Source organism: Poecilia mexicana, unplaced genomic scaffold (genome assembly GCF_051168715.1).
Source record: "Poecilia mexicana isolate PSO_F unplaced genomic scaffold, ASM5116871v1 scaffold_22, whole genome shotgun sequence".
Lineage (NCBI taxonomy): Eukaryota > Metazoa > Chordata > Actinopteri > Cyprinodontiformes > Poeciliidae > Poecilia > Poecilia mexicana.
Window position 1 is genome coordinate 8,180,619 of NW_028263391.1, and position 24,044 is coordinate 8,204,662.

Sequence of the window (24,044 nt, forward strand, 5' to 3'; positions counted from 1 at the left end):
GTGTCCATTTGTTCAAAGAATGAACAGTTTCATAAAAGTAGGTTTCTCATGTTTCATCAGGGTTAGTCACTATCATGGAGCAACAATTTGACCTATGAAATCATGCTGAAAAGTCCCAGCCTGGACGTTTTACTTTTACTTTTCAGTTTACAGATGATACATTTAGGGCCCAGAACAGTCGGCTGCTGTGACTCTTTCTGCAGTTTCAGTGCTTAGTAACATTATTCAGTCATTGAGCATTTCCAGATTGTCACATCGCAACCAAAAAAAAAAAAAAAAAAAAAAAATTAAAATTTGAGTTTTATTCCAACCCAAAATGGTGCAAAGCATTAAAGCAGAGCCAAGAATTGCCTGGTATTTAGCTCCTTCCAACTTTAGAATAGATTTCACTTTAGTGTATTGGAGTGAGGAGGCTGAATACAAATTCAGCACACACACAGAGTGGAAAAATATTTTTTTTCCTTCCAGTTCATCATTACACACTTCCATTTGATGGCCTGTTGCATAAAAACACTAATAATCCCCCCCAAAAAACCTAAAAAATTTATGAAAAAAATGCATGAAATCAAACTTCAGAGTATAGTTTATTGTATATAAACAATGTGATAGAGACAGATGTGAAACAAGCCAGTTTCTGTTAAGTCAAGCTGCATACAATACATCAATGTGTTGCGTTTACATTCTGGTAGCTGTTGGTGACACAGAGCAGACTGCTGGCGGGCAGCTTCAGACTAATTAGATCTCAAGTCACCGGTAACGAGCCGAGGACGATCACTTAGAGCGCCGCGGCGCACCGAACAACAGCTTATGTCAATCTTTACAAACTCAATAGGTGCACGCCTGCGGCCAAGCAGGCAGACAACTGTTTTTTATTCAGAACAAATAAGCCAGGAGACGCTGATGGGGGACGAGTTCAGCGCGCGCCATTACTTATCGTTAGGCGCTCTGTACGCTGTGAGCTCCACCGGATACATCCAGCGTCAACCTTAAGCAGCTCATTTACATACGGCGCATGTTTCTGCGTCCTGCTGCCAGCTGCAATCCCTCCGCCTGGCCGCTCTGACAAAAATAAACTGAGGTAATGTTTTATTGTCGGATGTAATAACGCTTGCAGCGGCGGCGTTGTTTAAAAAGACTGAGTGGATGCAGCAGGTGATACAATGACTGTTACAACACAGTAATTGTAATTTATATGGGGAAGATCACATATTACTATAAAAAAAAAAAAAAAAAAAAGCTTTTTGAATCTGAACTTCTCAAAGCTTACAGCATACGCCCAGAAAACCACAAAATAAAACAATGCCCGGGTGACATATTCAACAAAATGCAGAAAAAAATAATATATACTACGAATGTGTTTGAGGACTGAACATTTGTTTTTATACGTTTACAGATTGTGCAATTACAGAGAATGAGGAGGTGAATTTTCTGCACATTACCTGATTTGTGAAGGAGCTCAGTCTCCAATTGGGAGCAATAAATCTTTATTAAACCATCATAAAAAAACTGAAGTCAGGTTGAAAGAATGACTACACAGTTAGAGAATATTTCATATTTACATCAACACTGCTATCAGAGAGAAAGACCTAAAAAAAAAAAAAAAAAAACTAAAGATAAATGTAACACAGCTGAAGTTTTAATGGTTAAGCCCTGCCATCTATTCCCAAATTCAGTGTTGATATTTGCTTTAGGAGATAATAAATTAATGAATTCTTACGATAGGAAGTTATTATATTTCTACAAGAACCTCAGTCTGAAGCATCAAAATGTGAGAAATTAATGGGGAAGCTTGTTTTTTTAATTCCAGCATGAAGAGATTTTTGTCCTGATTCTCTCCAAAAAGGCAACATTCTGGCTTTTGAAACAGGATTTACAGGTGAATCTCCAAGAAATATCTCATTAAAAAGTATTTTTTCAATTCAATTCAAGAAGTGAAGCTCATCATTAGGCATAGAGTTATGAATTTCAATTTTGATGTCTATGTTCATATACTCCTCAGTCCATGAACATACTTTAAAAATCCTATCAGGTGCATTGATTTTTATTTTTTATTTTTAATGAAAATACCATATATGTGTGTTTTGAGTTTCACTTTTCGAATGAAATTCCCGAATGAAATTCCAAGTCTAGTTTCTTGGGGATACGCCTGTAGATCTGAAATGGCAAAAACATGGGAACAAAGAGCTGAATACACCTTTATCCTCGCTTCATTTCTGCTTGGCGGATAATTAAATTAGGCATAATCAGATCACAACAACACATGACAATGAGCTTTGTTACACAATAATATCAATTAGAATAATAAACCTAAGATTTGAGAAGTTTCCATTTTAGATTTAATTACAGTCTCTAGGTGTAATACTTTGTGTGATACCTTGGACATTCACATCACAACACACACACACCGGACATCTGAGGAAGAGAGAACCCAGCTGACCTGGTGTTCTGCTGCCATGTTGGGATATTTGGTATCAAACAGCTGTTGACGTCACTTCCTCTTTGGTTACGTTTCTGATTCCCTCAGCGCTTCAGACAGTCCAGGATGACTACTTACAGCGCGGCGGACGCCGTCAAAGGCACCCTGGCGAAAAGTCTTCATGATCTAATTTGTTTTTACATTTGTATCTCAGTAAGTGTGTGTGTGTGTGTGTGTGTGTGTGTGTTTGTGCAGATGTGTTAAATGTGTGTTGCAGAACGGGCTCAAAGTGGATGTGTGAGAGGAGCAGGAGGTTTCCTCGTCTATTTGATGAGCTTGTTGGCTCTTGTGTTTGCTTCGTCGATGCGCAGTTTATTCATGTCCGCCTGAAGGAAATGAGTATAGAGTACAAAAATAAAATAAAACAAACAGAGAGAGAGAGAAACATACATGAACAAATTGTTTTTGTATAAATGCAAAAACTAGAGACGAACCAACAAAGATCTGCTAATTGCCCCCTTGAATTGACAGATAAATATCAGTCGGATAAAGGTTTATAAAATATGATCTGATAAGTCAGGATAATCTTCTAAATCCTATTTTTTCTGCTATTGCTGGTAAATTGCTGATAATTGATTGAATTTTTGGTTTCTGAAGGTTTAATTCTTGGAAAATCTGGATTTTTTTCCCCCCACCGATGCTCAACCAGAGCCACCATCTTGTTTTACAGTTTCTGTTTATTTGAACTTTGAATTCAGGTCAACTCTACAACAAAATATTAGGTCCAAGCTACATATTTTTTTATCTTATTTTTAGATTATAAAGTTATAACATTACAAGAATAGAGCTGTAATATTTCCAGAATGAAATTGTATCATTAGTTATACTTTGGTCTCGGGAATATTTCATCTTTTAACACATGATCATCAAATTATTTTTAGTAGTAGAAAAGCCACAGGCGAGCTGGCCATGTTGTAACTGTACAAGATTTATTTTCTCATTAAAGTAACTTTTTTCTTATAATTTAAAACTTTTTAGTAATATTCCACTTTTATTCTGCCAACACTGAAATTAAGCAAAATTCTCTGTAGCCTCAATTATACAACTTCCAGAAGGGAGGATTGAAATAAAAGCCATTTTCTGAAAATATTTCTCATTTCTTTTTTTAGATAATAAAAAACATTTGTTAAAATCAAAAATTGGCAGTAGATGAAACTCTTTAAAACTACTTCACAATCTTTTGAAAGCAACTACAAAAATGGTAGAATGTTGCAGAAAAAGACGCCGTAATTGGCCTCAGACTCACCTTATCGTTGATGCGATCGATCTGAACGTTCTGCTTGTCGATCTCGTTGCCCATATTCAGAGCCATGTCCTTCAGGTTGCCAATGATGCCGCCGACGGCCTGGAGGTTATCCTCCATTTCGTCCTCCCGCGCATCGTTAGTCACTCTGCACAACGACACGCCGCGGTTTGTATTTGGATATGAGGAATCGCTGAAGACGGGAAAAAGAAGAGGAGCGTTACCTGTTGATGTAGGGGCCGGACGGCGCGGCGGCGGCGTTCGTCTGGGCGGTCTGGCCGTTGCGAACGCCCGAAGGCTGCCTTGAGACGACGTTTGAGCCTTTGCCGTCGCCTTCGCCCTCGCCCCACGTGCGTTTGTAACGAGAGTCGTTCTCTATGGATGACACCCTGGGGACAAAAAAAAAAAAAAGATTCAACATCCAGGTGAAAACTTACAGTGAACACACACATGCAAAACTTGAGTAGCTCTTTCTTAGCAGGTTCAACTGTTAGCTACTGCAGATGCTAATCAATGAAGCATGACAGGTAAAAGACTCCCTACCTGATGCCTTGATAATCAAAGTATCTTCTTTTCCAAAACGAAAGCATTTCAGAAAGATTTTGTCCGTGTTTAGAATCAAATGCAGCCTTTTAAAGTCATTATAAAAGTACATTTACCAGGCAGATTTATGGTAAATGTTGAGTAGCACTCTGCTATCAACAACATTTGCAATTTATGGGTAAAAAAAGCAAAAAAACAAAACAGCAATAAAACAAACCAGCATCACAGAAGTGCTTCAAGCTGCGTAAATACCAAAGCAATTTGCATTTGAAGCCTTCTGCAGCTTTGCAGACCAACTGCATGCTCTCTTTTTGATGCGTTATAATTGCGATGGCGGGTCGAGGCGAGAGCAGGAAGCGGCGGCGGAACAGACGGGCTACCTGTCGCAGGGGCAGACGCAGAGGCCGCAGCACTTGGACAGGTCCGTCAGGTTTTTCTCAGCCGTCCTCATGTCCTGGTTGATCTGGTCCATGCCCCGCTCCACGTTCCTCAGTTGCTCTGAATAAGAACGACACATCGTTATTTTAATCATTTGAATAAACGCTCCACGTCGTCGTCGTGTTAAAAAACATCTATTTACGACGGGAGAGGAAAAAACTGATACAGAAAGGCTGCAGTTAGCATAAATGAACAGCTACGCTTCACTTAAAGAGCCAGTTAGAAGTTTAAAAGGGTGAGATGAATTTCCAAAACAAGAATTCGGTGCACAAGTTTTGGTGTGTTGTGATTAAAAAGAACGCAAACAGAATCAAACACAACATACAATCCCTATAAGGTGTGTTTACATGTCCCTGAACAAGCTGCAGAGGAAACACACACTCCTGTAGCCTTCTGCCGCACTTTTAAGGTTGCATGGTGAAAATGTCATTGCAATTTCAGCTCCTGCAATAGTTATACGAGGGTTTTGTTAAGTGCAAATATTCTCTTCTAATATACAACTTGCATTTTCCATGCTGATACGGATTTTCTGATGTGAATATTTGACTGTTTTCTCAAAAATTGGAGAGTTTATTTAAGATCATTACGATTCCCGTTTGCTGCTGCCCGAGTGGACAAAAGGAGGAACGTGTTTTATGATGCAAAGTTTGATCTGTCGGGGCGAAATGACAGAAAAATGTCTGGAGAAGTCAAAGGGAAGCTTTTAAATCCAAGAACAGTATAACAACTACGAAGCGTCATGGAGGCAGGGTCATGCTGAGAAGCTGTTTAGGTCCCAGTTGTACCGGAATAATGAAAAAAGTGGAGCGCTTTCCAGCTTCCAAAATCTAATTTAACAACTTAATGGTTGTCCCAACAGAACAATGATCCCAGAAACACTTCAAACCTGGTTTTTGAGAGGAAAAAAGGAGAACAAGATTACATTTAGTAGAAAGGCCCCCGACCTCAAACCTGCTGAAAACTATTTACACAACTCATGTCTGACCAGGCAAGGAGTCAAATATTCACCTGGACTTCGCTAACTTTGCTAAGGGACATTTAGCTAAATGTCAGCAGGGGTTGTGTATAGATTAGAGAGCGTAATGTTTAATTTCATCCCCCTGTGGATTAGAAGAACTTTTACACCTACTTCTTGTTTTTTTTTATTTACTGAAATTGGATGTTGTATTATCGTTCCTCCTGTTAAAAATTAAACATTTGAACATCACTCGCTTTTAGTTTTTTTTTTTTAAAAGCAACCACCTCCTTGTAGTTTTTAATCCAACATGTATTACTCTTATTGCCTCAGGAGGAAAAATATCTCAGTTATGCATCAGAGGAAACCTGGTTCTCTTCAACAATGATGAAAAGTCGATGCTGTGAGCTCACCTGCTTGGTGGTCGAGCATCTCCATGGTTTTGTTTCCCGTCTGTTGGCTCTGGAAAAGAAACGAAAAGAAAAATGAAAGATCGCAACCTCACATAAGAGCAGACAGGAATAATTAAAAGGTAAAGTCGTGTTAAAAATTAAATGATTTTGACTTTGCTAGGAAAAAACAACAAAAAAAAATTAAATGACAAGTTTTAAAATGAGCAGTAGGACACAGCATTTTAAGAAGAAAAAAAAGTTTCAACAACAAGGTAGATTCATAGTTTTCTACATTATTTGTGAAATAACACCTTTAAGCAAAATGAAACATTTTAGCATTTTCTTTCAGGTAGATAAAACAAGACCTGACTGAAAACATAAAAAAGAATAAAAACATCAAACGTCTCACCTCCTCTGCCATCTGCAGCATCCTCCTTGTGCTTTCCAGAGACTGGAAGGGAAAATATAGTTAAGATCATTTTTAGGACAATATTACCAAACTTTACTGTCACTGAAGCGTTTCTTTCAGCGACTGACATTAATGGTGATGAAATTAAAGTGTCATTAATTACAAAATCATGCAAAGTTGGGACTTTTAATGCAACTTTGATTTAAAGGTGTCATTATTTACTGAATGACACTTCGTGACAACATTCATTCATTCATAAAGACGCCTTCATGTTCATGACAGGCGTTATGACAGTGGCATGTCAGTCTTATCCACATCATGTCACATGAAGTGTTACCAAAACATCCTGAAAAAATATATTCATATTAAGAAAATACTCAATCTACTTTGAAGTACTTGATTTGATTTTTTTTTTCCTTCTTCCCAGAATTTTGCAATCTCTCTCATATCTGGAGCCGCACACAACGTCTGAAGCTGAAATACTCTAATTTTAACATGATTTTCCTTTTCCGGTTATTCCAGTTGGCAGACTCGGTAGGATTTTTGCAAATTATTTTGGATTATGCTCAGAATACAAGCCCCTGAAGACTAAAATTGCCCCCTGTGGTCTGAACTAATAAACATTGGCAGAGATTTCTGAATTTCATTGCCAACAAACTCCAGAGATAGAAACTTTTTGTGATCATAGATTTTCATAGGAAGGGCGATGGAGGAGGGCACAGAAATAACCAAAACACCAACTGGTTGATTAATACAACATGTACAATTGTTTTTGAAGAATGAATCATGTAAACTTCTTATTGATTGAATATAAGAGGGAAAAAAAACACATAATAGGTTGGAGTCACTGATCAGGTAAAACTCACAAAAGTAAATAGACGAAAGAGTCAAGAAACAACGGTGGAAAGGAATGCAGTTGGTTCAGGTAAAAGCTACGCCCTTCATGCATCTGTTAATAGGAAATGCTGCACAGAATCCCAGGAACTGCAGCAGCTTAGCACAACACTGCACAGTTGCTATCACTAATTATTAGTTAACAGAGAGTCGTGAACAGATTCCTCATTTTCTCCGTTGTGTTTGCTCTGAATACATTCATCGGCGGGTTGAGAAACAGGCAAACACAAATTGGCTAACGGGACACGTTCAGCTCAGCCAGGTTTCTGTTGACTTAGCCAGAACATGCCTTGTTCGGATGAACATTACATTATTGCTTTTGCAATCCTCCCACTTGGCCAGTAAAGCCGAAAATTGCTGCCAAAAGTTGCCAGATTGTCGTGACGTCCCAAATCTTAGATATAGAACAGATTAGCTTTTAGCAGTTGTATCGGAAAGTTTTAATGGGAAAATATTATTTATCCTAAATGAGATGGCAGAAAGCTACAATGAAAACTTTTCATGAACACATCTGCCAGAAACACATCTACAAAAAAGAGCTACAGCATGACTATAATATGCAAAGATTACAGAGTGTCAAATGAAATTTGACAGAAAAACTGAAAAAGCTGTACTTTTAAGGTTAAATAACCTTTCAAATGTGCCTCAAAATGTATTCATACACCTTGAACTTTCACAAATTTCATTCTTTTATGTATATTGTTTGTTTTTTATTCTCGACAAGCCAACACAAAACATGGTTCATCAACCACAGGCAGCAAATTAGAAATTTGAAAAAGTGTTTCTCTCAATGTTTTGCCAAAGAAAAACATTTTTTTGAAATGGTGATATGCATTTGTATTTAGAAGCAAATCTAGTTTTATGTCTCTGCCAGTTTTGTATATTTAGAAGATTTTTTGATTTTTTTAGAAAATTTTGCCCGTTTGTTTTTGCAAAACATCTCAAACTCCCCAAGATTAGACGGGTGCTGTAAGTAAACATCAATATTCTGCTTTCCCAGAAATTTTCAACAGGATTTGGGTCTGGACTTGGATGAACCCATTCTAACAATTACGCTCTGATCTATTGACAGCTGCTGTAGATTCCCTGTCCATGAAGAAGAAAAGCATCCCCGCAGCATGATGCTGCAACAACCAGGTTTTATTGTAGAGATTGTGAGTTAAAGGTTACATGAAAAGTGATTTTCTGTTTTTCTAACGCTCTTCTTGCCCAGCCTTTATAATCTTTACTGACCGTGTCTCACAAGGTTTGCCATCCCAATTCTGCACACCTGACTGAACTGTCTGCAACAAATGGTTAGGATATCGCTTCATCACGTCAACCTGCTGTCAACATCTCCACAACTTTTTCCCTCAATTATCTGCAGATTCTTTTTATTCACCAATATTCTCTAGCAAACCTTTGATATCTTTGCAGAATTTCTGCCAAGAATAAACTCAAATTTACCAACTTGTACATTTCTGAAAACAAAATGTTTTATTTATAGTGTATTAGAGTGAAGGGGCTAAATTCAAATGCATGCTTCTCTTTTAGATAAAAACACCCCCATGTCCCCCAAAAAGTCAGACTTTTCCTTATATTTCATAATTATTTGTCATTTAAATTAGTCGTTATCTTAGTACAATAAATTAACAGCTCAAGGTATATAAAATTTTTGCAGGGCACAGTATTTTTTATTCCTAAATACTGCATTTTAAACAATAAATTGTAATGCCCTGATACACAGTCAGTCATGCGTTGAGTGTTTATGGTTTGACCAGTTACCCAAAGCCAGAATGGTTAGCAGAATTAGCAGCAGGACGTTCCCATGCCGACACGCCTCCTTAATCAACCAGGCAGCAGCACAAGGAAGCAGAAGAAGAAGAAGAAGGAGGGTAGAAAGAAAACTGCAGGTTTAGTTTAAACACAGAGAGCAGGAAAACACAGCTGAGACAAACAAGAGAAGTTTAGAAACGATACACATTAGAGCTGAGTATTTACTTCATCAGTTGATTATATGGTGTCCAGTGCTAGTTAAACTATCAGCTTCATAGTAAAGAAGCAGATTGAAATGAAAGTCAATCTGTGAAAAGCACCGCCAGGCCAGGAAGCTACCAGACTAAACCAGGAACCAAAACCTCACACCTTCCACGCTTTTATTAAGAAATAGTTTTTTCTCCCTGTCATGTTATGCAACAAATGGCTAAAAATATTGTTCCATAATATAATGGAGTTGTTTTGATTTTTTTCCCCCAATAATAGCCACATTTAAATTGTAATAATTTTCACATTTAGATCAAGTCTTCCTTTGCTTTTACCACAGGTAGCTCGATGAGGACAACATGTGGTTTTGGATCCGTTTAGCAAATCAATTTTCATCAATGCTTAGCTTTAGTGATGTAGGTGGAGGACTGTTTAGCCTTTACATGGAACCAGTACTTCCTATGTTTACGCAAGTACTTCACAGGAAGAACGCCTTCTGCTTTACATATTCATATTTTCCATCCACCTTCTTTCATTTCCACGTGGAAGTAAATTTGTTTGGCTCCTAAAATGAAACATCTGTTCTGTTTGTTTACTTTGCATAGCTATTGTGTTTGGTGTTCTCTGTTTAGAGAACTACTCAAAAGGTTCGCCAAAGATCTACACGAACATGCACTTCTGTTTTAGTGTTTTAATCTAAGTTTTTTTTTTTAAATAAATCCGACTGACATTTTCACTTTCTTGCAATGCTAGCGTGCAAATTGTTCACTAAAAGTTCACACACTTTAACTGTAAGGAGTATCCATGTACTGGTGTACATTTGTTCGATTTGAAGTGAATAGACTAAGCATCTAAAGCCTGTAGTGTGAGCAGCCAAAACATTCTAGGTTTCATTTCATTCACCAAAAAATTGATCATTTACTAAGAGAGAAACAAGGAAAGAACAGGACTCAGTACCTCATCAGTCAGCTGGTTGGCTCTGACAGCCATTTGCTCCACACTCATGTCGTCCATGTTGGTGCTGTCCTGTTTGGCGGCTCCGCCTGTAGCTCCGAGCTCAATATTCTGCGGCCTGAAGAGGGAGAATCGCAAGTCAGTAAAATAGTTAATGTTAACTGTGACTTTTATAAGATTTATGTGACCCTGAACCTGAGAACGATGAGTACAGAGAGCAAAGTATCTATGACAGCAAACATGCATATTGTTGATTCAACTCACCAAGTTAAATGATTATATTTTTAATATAAGGGTTTCATTAAAAGAAACAAATGAAAAGGAGTAACATATTGGTGCAACTCTGACAGGCATATTAGCATCAACCAATAGTTAAAGGTTACAAACATCACTAAAATGTTCTATTACACTATAATAATTAAGATGTTGAAGCAGCAGCTGCAGAGAAGCAACTCATTCTTTTATTCTATAAGGAGAATTATTTTTTTAAAAAAGATGCACAATGGGACTTGAAAGCTACTTGAAGCACATTTTGATGCTTTTGTTCAAAGAATGAAGCAAAATCAAAATCCGTATTTCAGCTCAAATTGTTTAACCTGCAACAGATATTATTTTATACTATTTTAACAAGAGTAATAACTAGAACTGGACAATATGTTGCTTATTGATCATTATCTTAGTATCGTTGTTCACATAATCAGTGTTGAAAAGAGCTGCCTGGACTGCAATGAGTGTTTGCTTATGATGCAAGAACGATGCATTCAGGTTCTCCTTGCCTGTAATATATTGAGCCCTCAGTTTTACCTCTAAATGTTTTAAAGATAAAACTTTGTTTTGTTTGTTTTATCTCTAACTTGGAGTCTCTGTTTTCTCAGGAACCAAATACAAAAATACAATAAAACCTTTAATTGAATATGTTGTAAATTATTCTACCTGAGTAAGAACAATTTTTGCTTTGCTTCTTTTTTAATTAAGTTTAATAATATTTTACATTTCTAAGCCTTTACCCTGACACCACAGAGTCTCATACTCTCACTGTACTAGTCTCTGCTTTTATATTCTAGGAGGAGCGAGCACTAAATGTACAAAAAAAAAATAAATATATAAATAAAAACAAGCATGAGACTCCTCTAGTGACAGTGTTTTGTGGGGAGATAAAAACGCAATCAAAGGAGTTTAAATGGCCTTAAATCCACATGACCTCCATGACTTAACATCCTGCAATATATCAGCTGACATATATGCTTATACAAATGAATATATATTTATATATGCTGCACACCAATATCTGCCAGCGGATAGTCGGGATGGTTTATCGACTGAGGTCTCACTTTTAATGCATCTATTAATTATTAAGCAGATAAGAGCTCCAAACACTTACTGGGTAGAAATCTGGAAATACAAGGTTCACTTATCCATCTCGGCTCATGTTAAATTGATTACTTGACAGATGAATAAATGAAGCAGCTTGAACAGGAGGGAATTTTTTTTTTTTTTCTGATTGAAAACTCATCAGATTTACACCGATATGATTAGAAACATGCGAGTTAAAGCTGGCCTGTGGTGTAAAAGCGCAAGTCATACTGCGTGCTGCTAAACGACTTGCCTGAAATATGGAAGACAAATTAGATGACTAATATTTTAGACAAAGGTAATGAATCGTAGCATGTTCAGTGCTGACTCGGCTCATATTTGAGAGGGAAAGAGAAATGCAAAACTTAAACAAAGCAAGGTTTGCTTCTTAAGAAACAGCAGGAGGCTCAACACATTCTGCATTAGAAATGCACAGAGTGCATTTTAGATGCAGCGTAGCTGCAAAGGACTTGAAAGCTGTAAGTCAAGAAATAAACCTTGAGACTGAGTGCTGGGAACCAGAAAGATATCACACAATTTAAAACTAGTGGAAGCTACAACAACTTTCAACAAACTTATGAGAATACTGTCTTCCTTCTTTAGTATTGCATAACATCCGCACCACTTCCCTTAAGATTTGCCATCTCTGCTAGAAAAACATACATCAGCTTTGGGTATTATGGGTAATTACAGTCCATCCAGTGGGCCAGACTACATTATCAATATGCAGCCCTACCAAATATTACAGGCAGTCCTTTGCTAAATTCAGCACACTCATTCCGTTACATAGGATTCAATTTGTTGACCTAAAAATATTTGATTAGCTGGCACACACAAGAAGTGCAGATAAGGCTGGTACTTTGCAGACTGATAATCTTATTTTCTTATGTGTCTAAAATAAATTAGACAATAAATAAAAAAATCCAGGTTCTTCGATAGAGGAGGGTAAAAAAAATAAAAATTGAGGAACTAGATCATCCAAATTTATGCATCAAGGAACTTTGAGATCATTCAAATGTATGCATTTAAAAGCACTTCCTTAACCATTGTGATTTTTAAAAATTCCAGATGAAATGCACAAAATTAAATGCTGTATTTAACTGGTCATCACTGATCAAGGAAAAGCTGAATGATTCTGATTGACTGGTGCATCTCTATAAATATTCAAAATTATGTCTTTTTTTGTTTTATCTTTGCGAGTTTCTCTGAGCTAAACTGTAATCTAGCTCCCTCTGCTCTTTCTGGCATGTCACTCAAACTTCTGGTATGCAGACTTGTTTACACCTTCATCAGCCTAAAACAGCAGCTGTGAAGGAGGTTAACTTTTGTGGTGGGTGAGAAGCACAATCAAAGCTCTGAGAGTTAGAGGAAGATTTGATGAAGGCTTTGCATGACTCCAAACAACAGGATTATAAAGGGGACATAAATGCAATGTGATCATATTCTAATAAATAATTAGGAACACGAACAAAACAAACTATGTGAAACGCATAAAAAGAGCGTAATCGGAATATTTCCTTTGAAGAAGATCAATAGTCAGAATATTGTTGTGTATGTAAACACAGCCATTGTTGTGGTGTCTCCCAATGTGACTTGTACCGGTTTAATTATTCATGATTTCAGCTCTTTTTATCTTCGGTTTAACTCTGAACACTGTTCTAATTTTCCTCATAGCTTACTTGTCTTGTTCAAGCATCATTTTATTTACCTACTTTAGATTATTATATTCATTTCCTTTTGCATCCAGCATGTGCAGCTTTGTGTAACAAGAACCAAGAAGCATGCTGCTTTTATTAAACACAGATTCACCCAGATATCGTCCATTTCATAAATCCTGCATTGCATTTTCTGCAACATAAATTAGTAACACTCATATTTAAGACCTACTCCAAGATTTAGAATCCCCTGCAAAGCGCCGTAATAATTAACAAATGAAACATTACGACGGCTTACAAACGAAAAGCTGTTTTTCATTAAAAGCAGAGCTGAGACTGTAACTTTAAGATGAGAGACGACGCGCTCTCAGTATCACTTCGTGCAACAGCTGTGGTACTTTAACACCGCGTTCATTTATTTTTATTGTGACGAAGCATTTGCATACCACATCACTTTAAAACAACAAGATTATATATGGCGACATTAAAATGCAAATAAGGTGCAACTCTAGTTCCTTGAGAATTATACGAAGTCTCAAACTATTGAAGCCCGACACCCACAGCAACAGTTTAGCAACTTCTGCCTGCGGATCATACAAGAACACAATAACTTCATGTTAGGCGGCTCAATGCAGGCTCTGTGTTCAGATCAACAACCAGACGTCACGATTCTGACTCAGACTCTTGAGCATGTGTCATCAGGAAGCTGGGAGCTACGACTGCAGAGTTGATCAACTTGTTTCACTATGAATGAACTTTTTTAGGATTTACTGCTAAGAGGAAATTGATTTTAGTCAGGAAGTAAATGATAATGAGAATCAAATGATTACTTCACTACCTGCAAGGCAAACATGGTTTAGCTGTCTGGGTGGTTTTCCTAATTCAGAAATCGCCGGGTGTGAAAGGTGTGGCGTCATTGGGATTTTGAGGCGATGCTTAATGATTTTGTTTGCTCCGTGTTGTGACACAACCACCTTGACACAAAGGTGACATGAGAATCAGCTCATGACGAGCTAAGATTCATCACAGATTGTTTTGTTCAGGGACGAGGACCAGTCAATCATAAACGCATACGCAAGTTGTTTTTTTCTCTCTCAATTTGACCCCAAGGTTTTTAGATAACATAAAGGAAGTACCGCTTTATTCATTTCTACATTTCTTCCGCTCTTGTCAGCGTTTTTTCTTTTAAAGGTTCAAATGGCATTTTCCTGTTTTGCAAATAGCCCCCGGACTTCAGATCTCCTGTCAAACCTACAGCAAAAAAATAAAATAAAATAAAACTAAGGTGGAAAAATGGGTAGTCTGCTTGGCAGTCGGTTCAATGATTTAATGTTGTTGACTCTACATTTATCTCTTATTTCCCTTTTTCTTGGACCAGAGAGCACATGTTTCACAGAAACTCAACAGCTTTTTTCTGACAGATCATTAAACTCGGTATGACACAGAAATTTACATCTGAAGGCGGATTTATCAGAAGCAACACGAGAAATTGAACATGTCGATAGGACTGTCAGGATCATTTCTGCTGGTGATTTAATGACGTAAAACTAAGTCTGACCAACAATTTATTAATCCATCAGTTTCAGATTACGTTACCCTCACTTGCCTTCACTCTTTCGTCATTAATTTAATAATCCCAAGAATTTAAAATGAGACATTTAGGAGGTTTTGTTCAGCTGATTTTGTACAAGTTAGGAGAAAGGATTTTAATAATCATTAAGGAGATAAACTGTGTTTATATGGAGCTTTATAGTGATAAAATAAACTCACAATACACAATCACAGAAAGTTGATTAGTGGGTTTCCAATCACCAGAAGTCAACAATGTTTTTAATCTGAAGTCTCATTTTTGCCTTCAGACGTGCAAAACTAAATTTGTCTGTAGTCAAAAAAATCAGCTTGAAACATTGAAAAAATAAAATTACATATTCAGAAATATACACCAGATTAAAAAATATTTTAATTTGAATTTTGAGGCAAAATCTTAAGATTTCTAGGTTTTAAAACAAAGCTTAACTTTGGCAAAATAAACTTTACTGTGTAGAATGAATGTAACTAACTTCTTTAGTTATTTATGAAAAAAGAAAAACATCTACTTAAAAAAAACTGCATAGTTTGCAACTTTAGGACAAAACCAAAAATCTCTTGTATCACTGGAGCTTTTCTCTCATCAAAAATGTAGACAAGTAGATCTTCCCATTACCTTCACGTTTAAAATGATTACTGTATGAGTTTAAAAAGCTGCTGTGGGTGGTGGGTGGGTATGTTGGCCTCCAGAATCACCACTGGTTTAGACAATAGGTCACGTAATCAAGACTGGAAACACGCATACAAGTAGTTTTCTATTGTCTGCATTGTTATTCCGTGCATCTCCAGATCTGGAAAACGTCTAAATCAATATTTACTCTTTCACGACTGCAGCAGGACCAGATATTATCCATATCTGAGATGATCTAATGGAGATACAAAATGTAAAGTTTGTAAAGACAAACGTTTTCAGAGCATACATTACGCCAAGTAGAGGAGCCTCTTTACCTACACACTGCCGCTCAGCTGGCTGAAAGAGGCTACATTTTTTTTTTTTTTTTTTGTTCAACTTTGGCTGTTTGTAAATATTTCATGGACATTCAACGTTTCCCCCATCAAGGTGTTGCCATTTTATAATAATGTGATACACTCTCTTTTATATTGTTGTGCAGAGAGCTTTGCTTCCCAAACGTGCTGCTGCACGCTGCCGGTCAGCTGGATGAGCGAAGGCTACTACATTTTTAACCACAAAACAAATGTGGCTGTTTGGAAATGTTTATGGAGGAGAAAAACCATGGACAGTAATGCTGTGGAGATTACAGGACCACCTCCCATCGCTCTTAGTAAAATAACACCAATTTAGTTGGCAAGCTATGAGCCCGGGGTTCTGTCAAGCAGCCAAGTGCAGGCTGGCATCCAGAAAGCAAAGCTTGAATAATATCCAGTTGAACACCTGTTACCCTATAAATATCAATAACCAAAAAAATATATAAATATCCGCCCAATCTGCTTTTACTTAAAACTAAATCTAGCAGTTTAGTCTATATTTTTTGCTCAAGTCAATGTAGCAAATCAAAATAACAATAAATGTAAATGATACCACTGGAATAAATAATATAATTCAGCAGCAGTGGGAGTTTCAGTTTTAAACAAAACATGATTCGAAACATTTGTAATTTTTGAGGTGAAACCGGACCAACTAATCAAATCTTCGTTACAATAACTTCAGTTCCAAACTCAAGAAACAGAGTAATGGACAAAAAACATACATTTTTGTAACTATGCTCTAGTTTATTCTTCAAGTACAATATGTTTCGAAAAACAATTGCCATTTGTATTTAGATAATGACCACAATAAGTGTTGGTATGTTTTTTTTTTCCTTCCCCATAATCCAAAAGCACAAGTATCAAATAATTAGTTACAAGACAGATTTGAATTATTTTTGTTGTCAGCCTAATTTAATAAACTAGCAGACACACGAGGAAAGATTTAACAAGCATTAAGGACATACCCACTCATGTTGTAGGTCTTCACGGCACCAACAGAAAGTGGATTAAAAACAATGGCCTGAGCAGGTAGAGGCTTTTCTTGTTCTTCAGCCCAAACTTGTTCCTCCAGATCTTACTGATGAACAAAGTGACGTCTTTTCTTATCCCAGTCACGTTGCGGTAACAACTCTGTATAAAGCATTTCTTTCACTCTGACTGTGTCCATTTGTTCAAAGAATGAACAGTTTCATAAAAGTGGGTTTCTCATGTTTCATCAGGGTTAGTCACTATCATGGAACAACAATTTGACCTATGACATCATGCTGAAAAGTCCCAGCCTGGACGTTTTACTTTTACTTTTCAGTTTACAGATGATACATTTAGGGCCCAGGCTATGTCCCCCCCCAGGTAAACAAGCTTAATGGTTAAAATAAGACTGGTTAATTAGGTCCACTGCCGCATTTAAATTGAGGCAATGCACCATCAACGCACCTGATAACAATTCAGTCACGTATCGATCACATGAGGAACAGGTGCGTTTGGCTGTGCGACAAATATTAACCAAACTAGTCTGAAACAGGAAAGTCAAAAACACACCCAACACAAAGAAAAGTTGACCACGCAAACCCATAAAGCAAACTTTTAAAAGACACAAAAAATACTTCTGGGAAGAGAGAGGGAAAAAGTGTCAAAATGTCCTTACATTTTTTAAATATGTTGTGGTTGCTCTCATATATCCTGGTTGGGAAAAGGAGACGGAGTAGGGAACTCGTCAACCTAGCTAACTCCAGCTAGCTGGCTAGTTCCGCTTTCTTGTTAACTTAACGACGCCGCTCAAACTACGCCTAGAGGGAAAATGACCAGGTATTTGACAAGACGGTTTAGACTTACTGTTAACCAGTTGAGGGGAAACTCCACCTTCTTCAAGGTATGTAAACTTGGCGCTGGTCACTCCTGGATTCCTCCACTGCCTCAGCTCCGCCGTCTACACGAAGGTAGAGGTATGTCTGGTGAGGCGTTGGCGTGTCGTCGGAAATACCACCACTCATTAACACGTAACTTTGCAGTGGCATACATTTTTTTTTATTAAATTTGTGCTCAATTGAAAAACACATTAAAAGTATACATATATTTGCTTTATTAGTTTTATTGAGCTTTATATTTACCACTCCTTGTCATGCTAGTCATATGCAAAGTGTTTGTCTTAGCTATTTTTTTAGTTAGTTGCTCATTATTAATCGCGAAATTTCAAGTTACAAGTTTACTTAAATATGCCAAAACTACGTTAAGTTCGTACGTACTCTATGTGCCATGTACTTTTATTCGTAATAATTAGAGTAGTAAGGTTAACAATAAGTACATGAACGCAGCACATGAGAGCAGGCATGAGAGAGTATTGGAGTCATAAGACTCCAGAGGGTAGAAAATATAAAAAAGAGGCACTCCTCAGTTTCCCCACATGAGTGCAGCATTTACCCTTCACCCGGACCTGCCCCTGCCCCCCTCCAGTCCTCCCCTCTTCTCCTCCTGAGGGTATTTTACATGAAAACACAGCACCAGATATATTCCGTAGTGCTTCTGAGTGGTGCTCTGAAATCCAAGCCTCTAGTTCTGAATCTGCTGTATAATTCCCCAACTTTTTTGTGCTTTTAGCCACAAAAACCGTTTTCAAGGTGACTGCAAAGATAGGCAGACAGGCAGCCAATGTATCAGCTGACAATGACTAAAAGCCAAGAGTTTTTATCTCGGTAACTGTACCTAAGTGTTTTCCCACCTATGCAGCTAAATACTAACGAGTTTTTTTTTTAAAATCCATTTACAGTCTCAAGTTTGGACAAATTATCCTTCAAAGCTGCCCTCACCAGACTGCCCATATAGTGCCTGAATGATGACTCGCTCTCTTCGCCCATGTAACTTTTATAGAGTCTACATAGCATGCATTATTCAGCAATAACACCGAGACCATCTGGACTTCTGTGTGTGTTTTTGCCTGTGTGTCTACGGACGGGTGAGTGCTTCGTAGTTAACTTTCCTGCTGCCATCATTTCACGCCACATCCAACAGCGCTTGAAGAGCTAAGAATTAGTATCTCATCTATAATTACAGCTAAGGTGTAATGGGTGTGCTCTTCCACAGCAGATGCGTATGTGGAAGAGGAAGAAATGTAGAGTCAGAGGACGTGTATTGGATGGAGTCTAGCAGAATTGCACGCTCAGGATCAAGCTCTTTCATCACGTCGTTCCCCATTAATAGAAATGGGAGTGCTGCCCTAATTCCATAATTTCTAAATCATGCCTGTTAGTCGAATATGAGGAGACAAAGGTACAGGGGAGAGCGGAGAATAGATTAGTCTGCATCCTAATGATGTGTCAGGGAGAGACGGAGAGCGGAGGAACAAGAGATGAAGGGACGAATGGAGAGAAAGAGACTGGAGAAGAATCTTGAGAGGTTTCCATCTGGATTCCTTGGCTTTGTTTTCTGGCCGTTGCCAAAACCAACATCACACAGGCCAATTTTTTTTCTTTTTCTGCTGATTCTTTTCCCCTTGTGTATTCCGGCCTAAAAAACGTGCCAAAATAATTAAATGGTTAATTAGATCTGGAGGAGAGTAACGGGGTTGCAGTTTTACACAGTGACTCGGTGCTGCGCTCGTTCTCGTGATTTCAAGCAGCACATCTGGTAATTTCTGGCTCCGCTCCAGTTGCATCACTCATCCATCTTTCCTCTCACAAGGGTTCAGATATGGGAATGTGGGAAATGTTTCGAGGCCTTGCTTGATCGAGCTTAATTTTACATTGGGCTAATTCCGCCCGTACCTGATACTTGTCAGGACAAAGAATTGGCTGACCAAGCGTGCATCTCAATATGCGGAGATAATTTCATTCCCTACTCTCCTCCTCACCAGAGTACCCTCTTTTTTTCCCCGTTTGAATTGAGCTCTCATACGAGGCAATTTGTTTGAAACCGGAGACATCAATAGCCATTAGCCTGCTTTTCGAGGCCCAAACATGGCAAACTAAGGCTCATCTATTATTCATGCACCTCGCTTTTCCCTCCAAACAATGCTTCTTATATTTTTTTTGGTGCATCATGTTGCCAAAACTGACAAGTCAGTGGTTTCAAATAACGCTTTTGAAGCAAAGCTGCTGAATGTTTTACGCTAGCAGTAGGTCCGCTGGTGGAAGAGAGACGATCGCGTCGCTCTGGTAATGTCTGGACTGATGAAAGCCTGCTGAGCTAAGAAAGCAAGGAGATCTTCAAGTGAAGGTTTAAAAATTTCAGCATGTTTGAAATCTACACCAGTAGGTCATTGTCCTACGTCAGTCAAAAGAACGAGGGAAGTGAGGTTGAAAGTGCTACTGCTGAAGAATGATCCTCATTATTTTTGCTCTTTGTTTTATTTTAATGAGATCCCCTTTATGAAGGGTAAGAACCATGGTGTTCAAAATCAGATGTTTTTTTTTTTTTTTTTTTTTTTTGCATGGTCTTTGAAGGGTTTTAGCAAGACTCCCCACTGGGGAATTGCGCTCACATCTCCAGATTGCACCCACACTTAGCTGGACTAGTTGCTGGAAGACCAAAGGGAAGCTGAGTTCTTCAAGCTGCAGTTTGAATGTGAAATATTGGGCTGCCAAAGAAAATTATTTTTAACAAAAGGATTTGCAATGTTTACGGTAGCACATACAAGAAGACGGGTAGACTTTCACTCCACCGTGCAACGCCTGCTAGCAGAGCAAAATCCGAGTTGAGCGATGTTGTTGTTTTTTGTTCTGACATCAGATCTAGATTTTTGATCTGTGGTGAGACAGGCTGTCTGCAGCGTATTTCCACAGACTTGGCGAAATAGCCTGTGGCAATATGTGCCTGGTTTCAGACCATCTCTCATTTGTGCTCTAATTGGTAGATTACGTTGGAATCTGTTTTATCAAACGTATTGTTACATCAACATAGGTTTGGAAGCTATCGAAGGAGTGCAAAAACCAAAGTTTGTTCAACTTTAAGGTTTATTGTGTAAGCTGTTGCATGAAAGACTTTCTAAATTTATCAGAGCTCCACATCAACACAACGCTAAACTCTTGAGGAGTTTAGGGTTATGTTGGTAAATCCTCCTTGTGAAGGAAACGGGACGTTACGAAATTATACAGACCAAACCAGTTTTACTAGGGGATTCAATGAAAGGATACAAGCGAAAGAGGCTTTTCTGCTGACAATGTAGCACACTGCAAATTGCGCAATTCCACCCGCTGCACCCAAGTCATAAACACATAATCCAAAATATCTCTGTGTTTGGGCACCAATCATTTTGAGCTGAACACACAGAGAACCAAAAGGTTGAAGTTGTTTTTATACTTGTAAATCTCACTGGAACTATTACGTAATCATATTGCAAAGTAACTAAACACGTTAAGTTTTTTTTTTTTTTTTACATTTTTGCCTTTTGTGATGGCCAAATAGCAAACACGTCATATTTGTTTTTGCTAGCAACGAGAGAAAAATCCAAACCTTTTTCCTTACACTTAGCAATTCCTCTTCTTTGTATTGCTCAAGCAAAGAAAAACCCCAATAAAACAAACTAAAGTTTGTGGTTGTATGACAAAATATACAAAAAATAAAAATCAAGGGAGGTGAACACTTTTGCAGAGCATTTTCTACGGGGTCATCTGAAGAAATCTTGTTCGCAAAATCATGATAGTCTGTTTATATACCAGTCACTGCGAGGTGAACACACAGGGACTCTCGGGCCTCAAGTTGTTGAATTTGCTGCAACTATTATGAAATCATGTTATGAACCTTACAAGACCGTGCTCAGGCTTTTTCCTCCTCATCTGTAAATGTGATGCCAGGGCTTTTCTATGAGAGCCCAACAGGTGCACACTGCCTAACCTCAAACACTTCAGGTCGTCGTTCCCTGTAAGTTTAGTTCAGCTGAACAAAGTCATCCAAGAAGACCCCTGCTATATGTTTTTTTTTGTTTTCCACAGCTCTTATTTGATAAATCTAGTGAAAAGGGAGGGGGCGACTTGCAGTAAATGGCTGAGGCTGGTATCAAACCCCTAACCCGCTGTGGGAGGAATCAGCCGCTCCACGTGGGGCACACGGTCTAAGTGAACTACAGAGGCTCCCCGCAGATCCGGTTCTCCAGCCTTGCTGAAAAAAAAATCCAGAGTGCTCAGAAGATCAAACAAGCGCAACAACAGCGCTCAAAGACAGTGGAAAGAAATGCCAAAGAACAAAAGTGGATCCAAGAAACAGTTTGAGGAAAAAAAAAAAAAGGCTGTGAAATGCTTAAAGAAAACTCCTGGTGCAAACATTCTTCTTTGGAGCTAAGTGAGCTGTGAAACACGTCCTCTTCTGGACATGGGCACGAATTGTCTTCTGTGGGTATTTCTTGATAAAATAACATGAGAAATATTTCAAGAAATACTGGGAAAAAGTCTTTAAAAACTTTTGTAATATTATTTCATTTTATGTTTTGTTTTTTTATTTTATTTTATTTTATTTTAGAAAATCAGGCCTGGTCCAGGGTTGTATGTAATGATAGCAGAATTGCATTTTGGGGGCCCAGCTTAAGGTACGATCCTCTTAATCACACCAACTTTTAGCGAGTCGAGGATAATGAGAGGAAGTTTCATGAGACAGAAGTAGTCCCAGAAATATGACCACAGCAGAGCAGAATAAATTACACCGTCATTGAAATAAGACTTAAAAATATACATTTCTAAATATAAAAGCCTTTCTTGGTATTCGTGAGGAAATATCACATTGTCACAATCTGATAATCTTGAGTAAATGCACTACAGTTTAATAGTGTCGAGACATTAAAGCTAGAATTTAAAATGATCTGTCATTCTTGTTTAATAGCAATACTTATTCTATTCATTTACGATGGGAAGACCTCCTTGCCATCTCCCGAATCCTAATTACAACTAAAGACTAAAATATGGCTATTACAAAATGTCAACATTACTTAAAGTCAGAAAAAAACCCCCATCTCAGTCAAATACTTCTATTCCAAATCTACCAGGGGTTTAAATAATTTGGGGGTAAATTATGTGTTTGAAAACATCTTGATAGTAATCTGGGGAAGGTCATTTTTAAAAATATTTTGCTTTTTCAAATGGATTTCTCAACTAAAGAGGTTGAGAACTAATTTAGACAAATTTAGACTCAATTCAACCAAAAATAAAGCATCTTTCTCTTTTTCAAACAGATAGGCTAAGCTGTTTCTCAAACTCTGGTGTTTCTCTGACCTTGAGATTGTTGTGAGATTGTTAACCCTAGTCACCAGGACTCTTTGGAGATGTGGACGTGTAGGTAGGAAGTATATACCATGCTGCTTTGTTTTCTCTGCATGCCTCCCCACATCTTTGGCATCAATCAGAGCAGGAATGAAAATGGTTTCAAGAAAGTACAGCCTGTTCGGCCCAAAATAGGCACTATATTTACGTGTTCCATCCTGAAAGTTCTGGCCCAGTTCACCGGATATCTAGGTAGTTCAACAAAACTCTGTGCTCTGTGTTTTACCTCTATCACAATTTCTTTGCCTTAAACTTACCATGAGATATTACAAGTCTGAATTAGACACTCAGAATATATCCCGCTATTGCAAATCAAACAGATGCTTGATAACCTTCAGGTTTATTTGATAGAATGAGGGAAATTTTTCCTTCCAAGTGCCGCTGTAATTCATGCCTGCAATCACACGACAGAGAAAATTACAGCATGTTCTCTGGCATCTCATTGACTTTAAAATGTAAAAAAGACTTTAAAACGTAAAAACTGTCTGGCAAAAACGTTTGAATTTTTTGAAGCCATTTATTTCCTCTCTTAACGCTGGCATGTAGTTAAACCCAGAATTACACAGCTCACAATTGGCAGATTCAGATTTAAAATGATTTTTCATTCAACAAAGACTTGTGTTTCTGATAGGAATAACATTTTATTTACATTTTAGATAAAAACAATAAATAAAAAATAATCACTTAAACTCTTCTCAGTAATCAGTGGGGAAATCCTTACTGGCATTTCAGCATTTAAACTATTTTCATAATTACCAGCTTTTCCATGTTTCCATGGATATCTTGATGATTTATCTCCAGTGATAACCTCCTAGTGTTCAGAAGGGCTCCTTGCCATCACCCTAATCTTTAGTTCCCTCCAGAAAGTTAATTTTCCTGTCAGTCAGAAGAAACATTTTGATAAAATTAACCCTTTCATGCATGAATAATGAAATGCATGAAAGGGTCAGGATTT

General features: G+C 37.8%; 1 protein-coding gene across 3 annotated transcripts; it reads right to left on the reverse strand.

The window, feature by feature from the left end:
- Positions 1 to 565: 565 nt before the first annotated feature.
- LOC148152788 (synaptosomal-associated protein 23-like) lies at positions 566 to 17,824 on the reverse strand. 3 transcript variants are annotated; one of them, XM_088002453.1, is made up of 8 exons: positions 17,682 to 17,824; positions 10,270 to 10,384; positions 6,457 to 6,498; positions 6,069 to 6,117; positions 4,643 to 4,760; positions 3,944 to 4,108; positions 3,723 to 3,867; positions 566 to 2,802 (listed from the first exon to the last, which is right to left on the reverse strand). In XM_088002453.1, the coding sequence occupies exons 2-8, from the start codon at positions 10,324 to 10,326 to the stop codon at positions 2,740 to 2,742; spliced, it is 639 nt and encodes a 212-aa protein (XP_087858579.1). In that variant the 5' UTR covers positions 10,327 to 10,384; positions 17,682 to 17,824; the 3' UTR covers positions 566 to 2,739. The 3 variants fall into 3 exon arrangements, with proteins under 3 accessions (XP_087858579.1, XP_087858578.1, XP_087858577.1); XM_088002452.1 differs by lacking the exon at positions 17,682 to 17,824 and adding an exon at positions 17,494 to 17,652; XM_088002451.1 differs by lacking the exon at positions 17,682 to 17,824 and adding an exon at positions 16,814 to 17,192.
- Between the last annotated feature and the right edge of the window lie 6,220 nt (positions 17,825 to 24,044).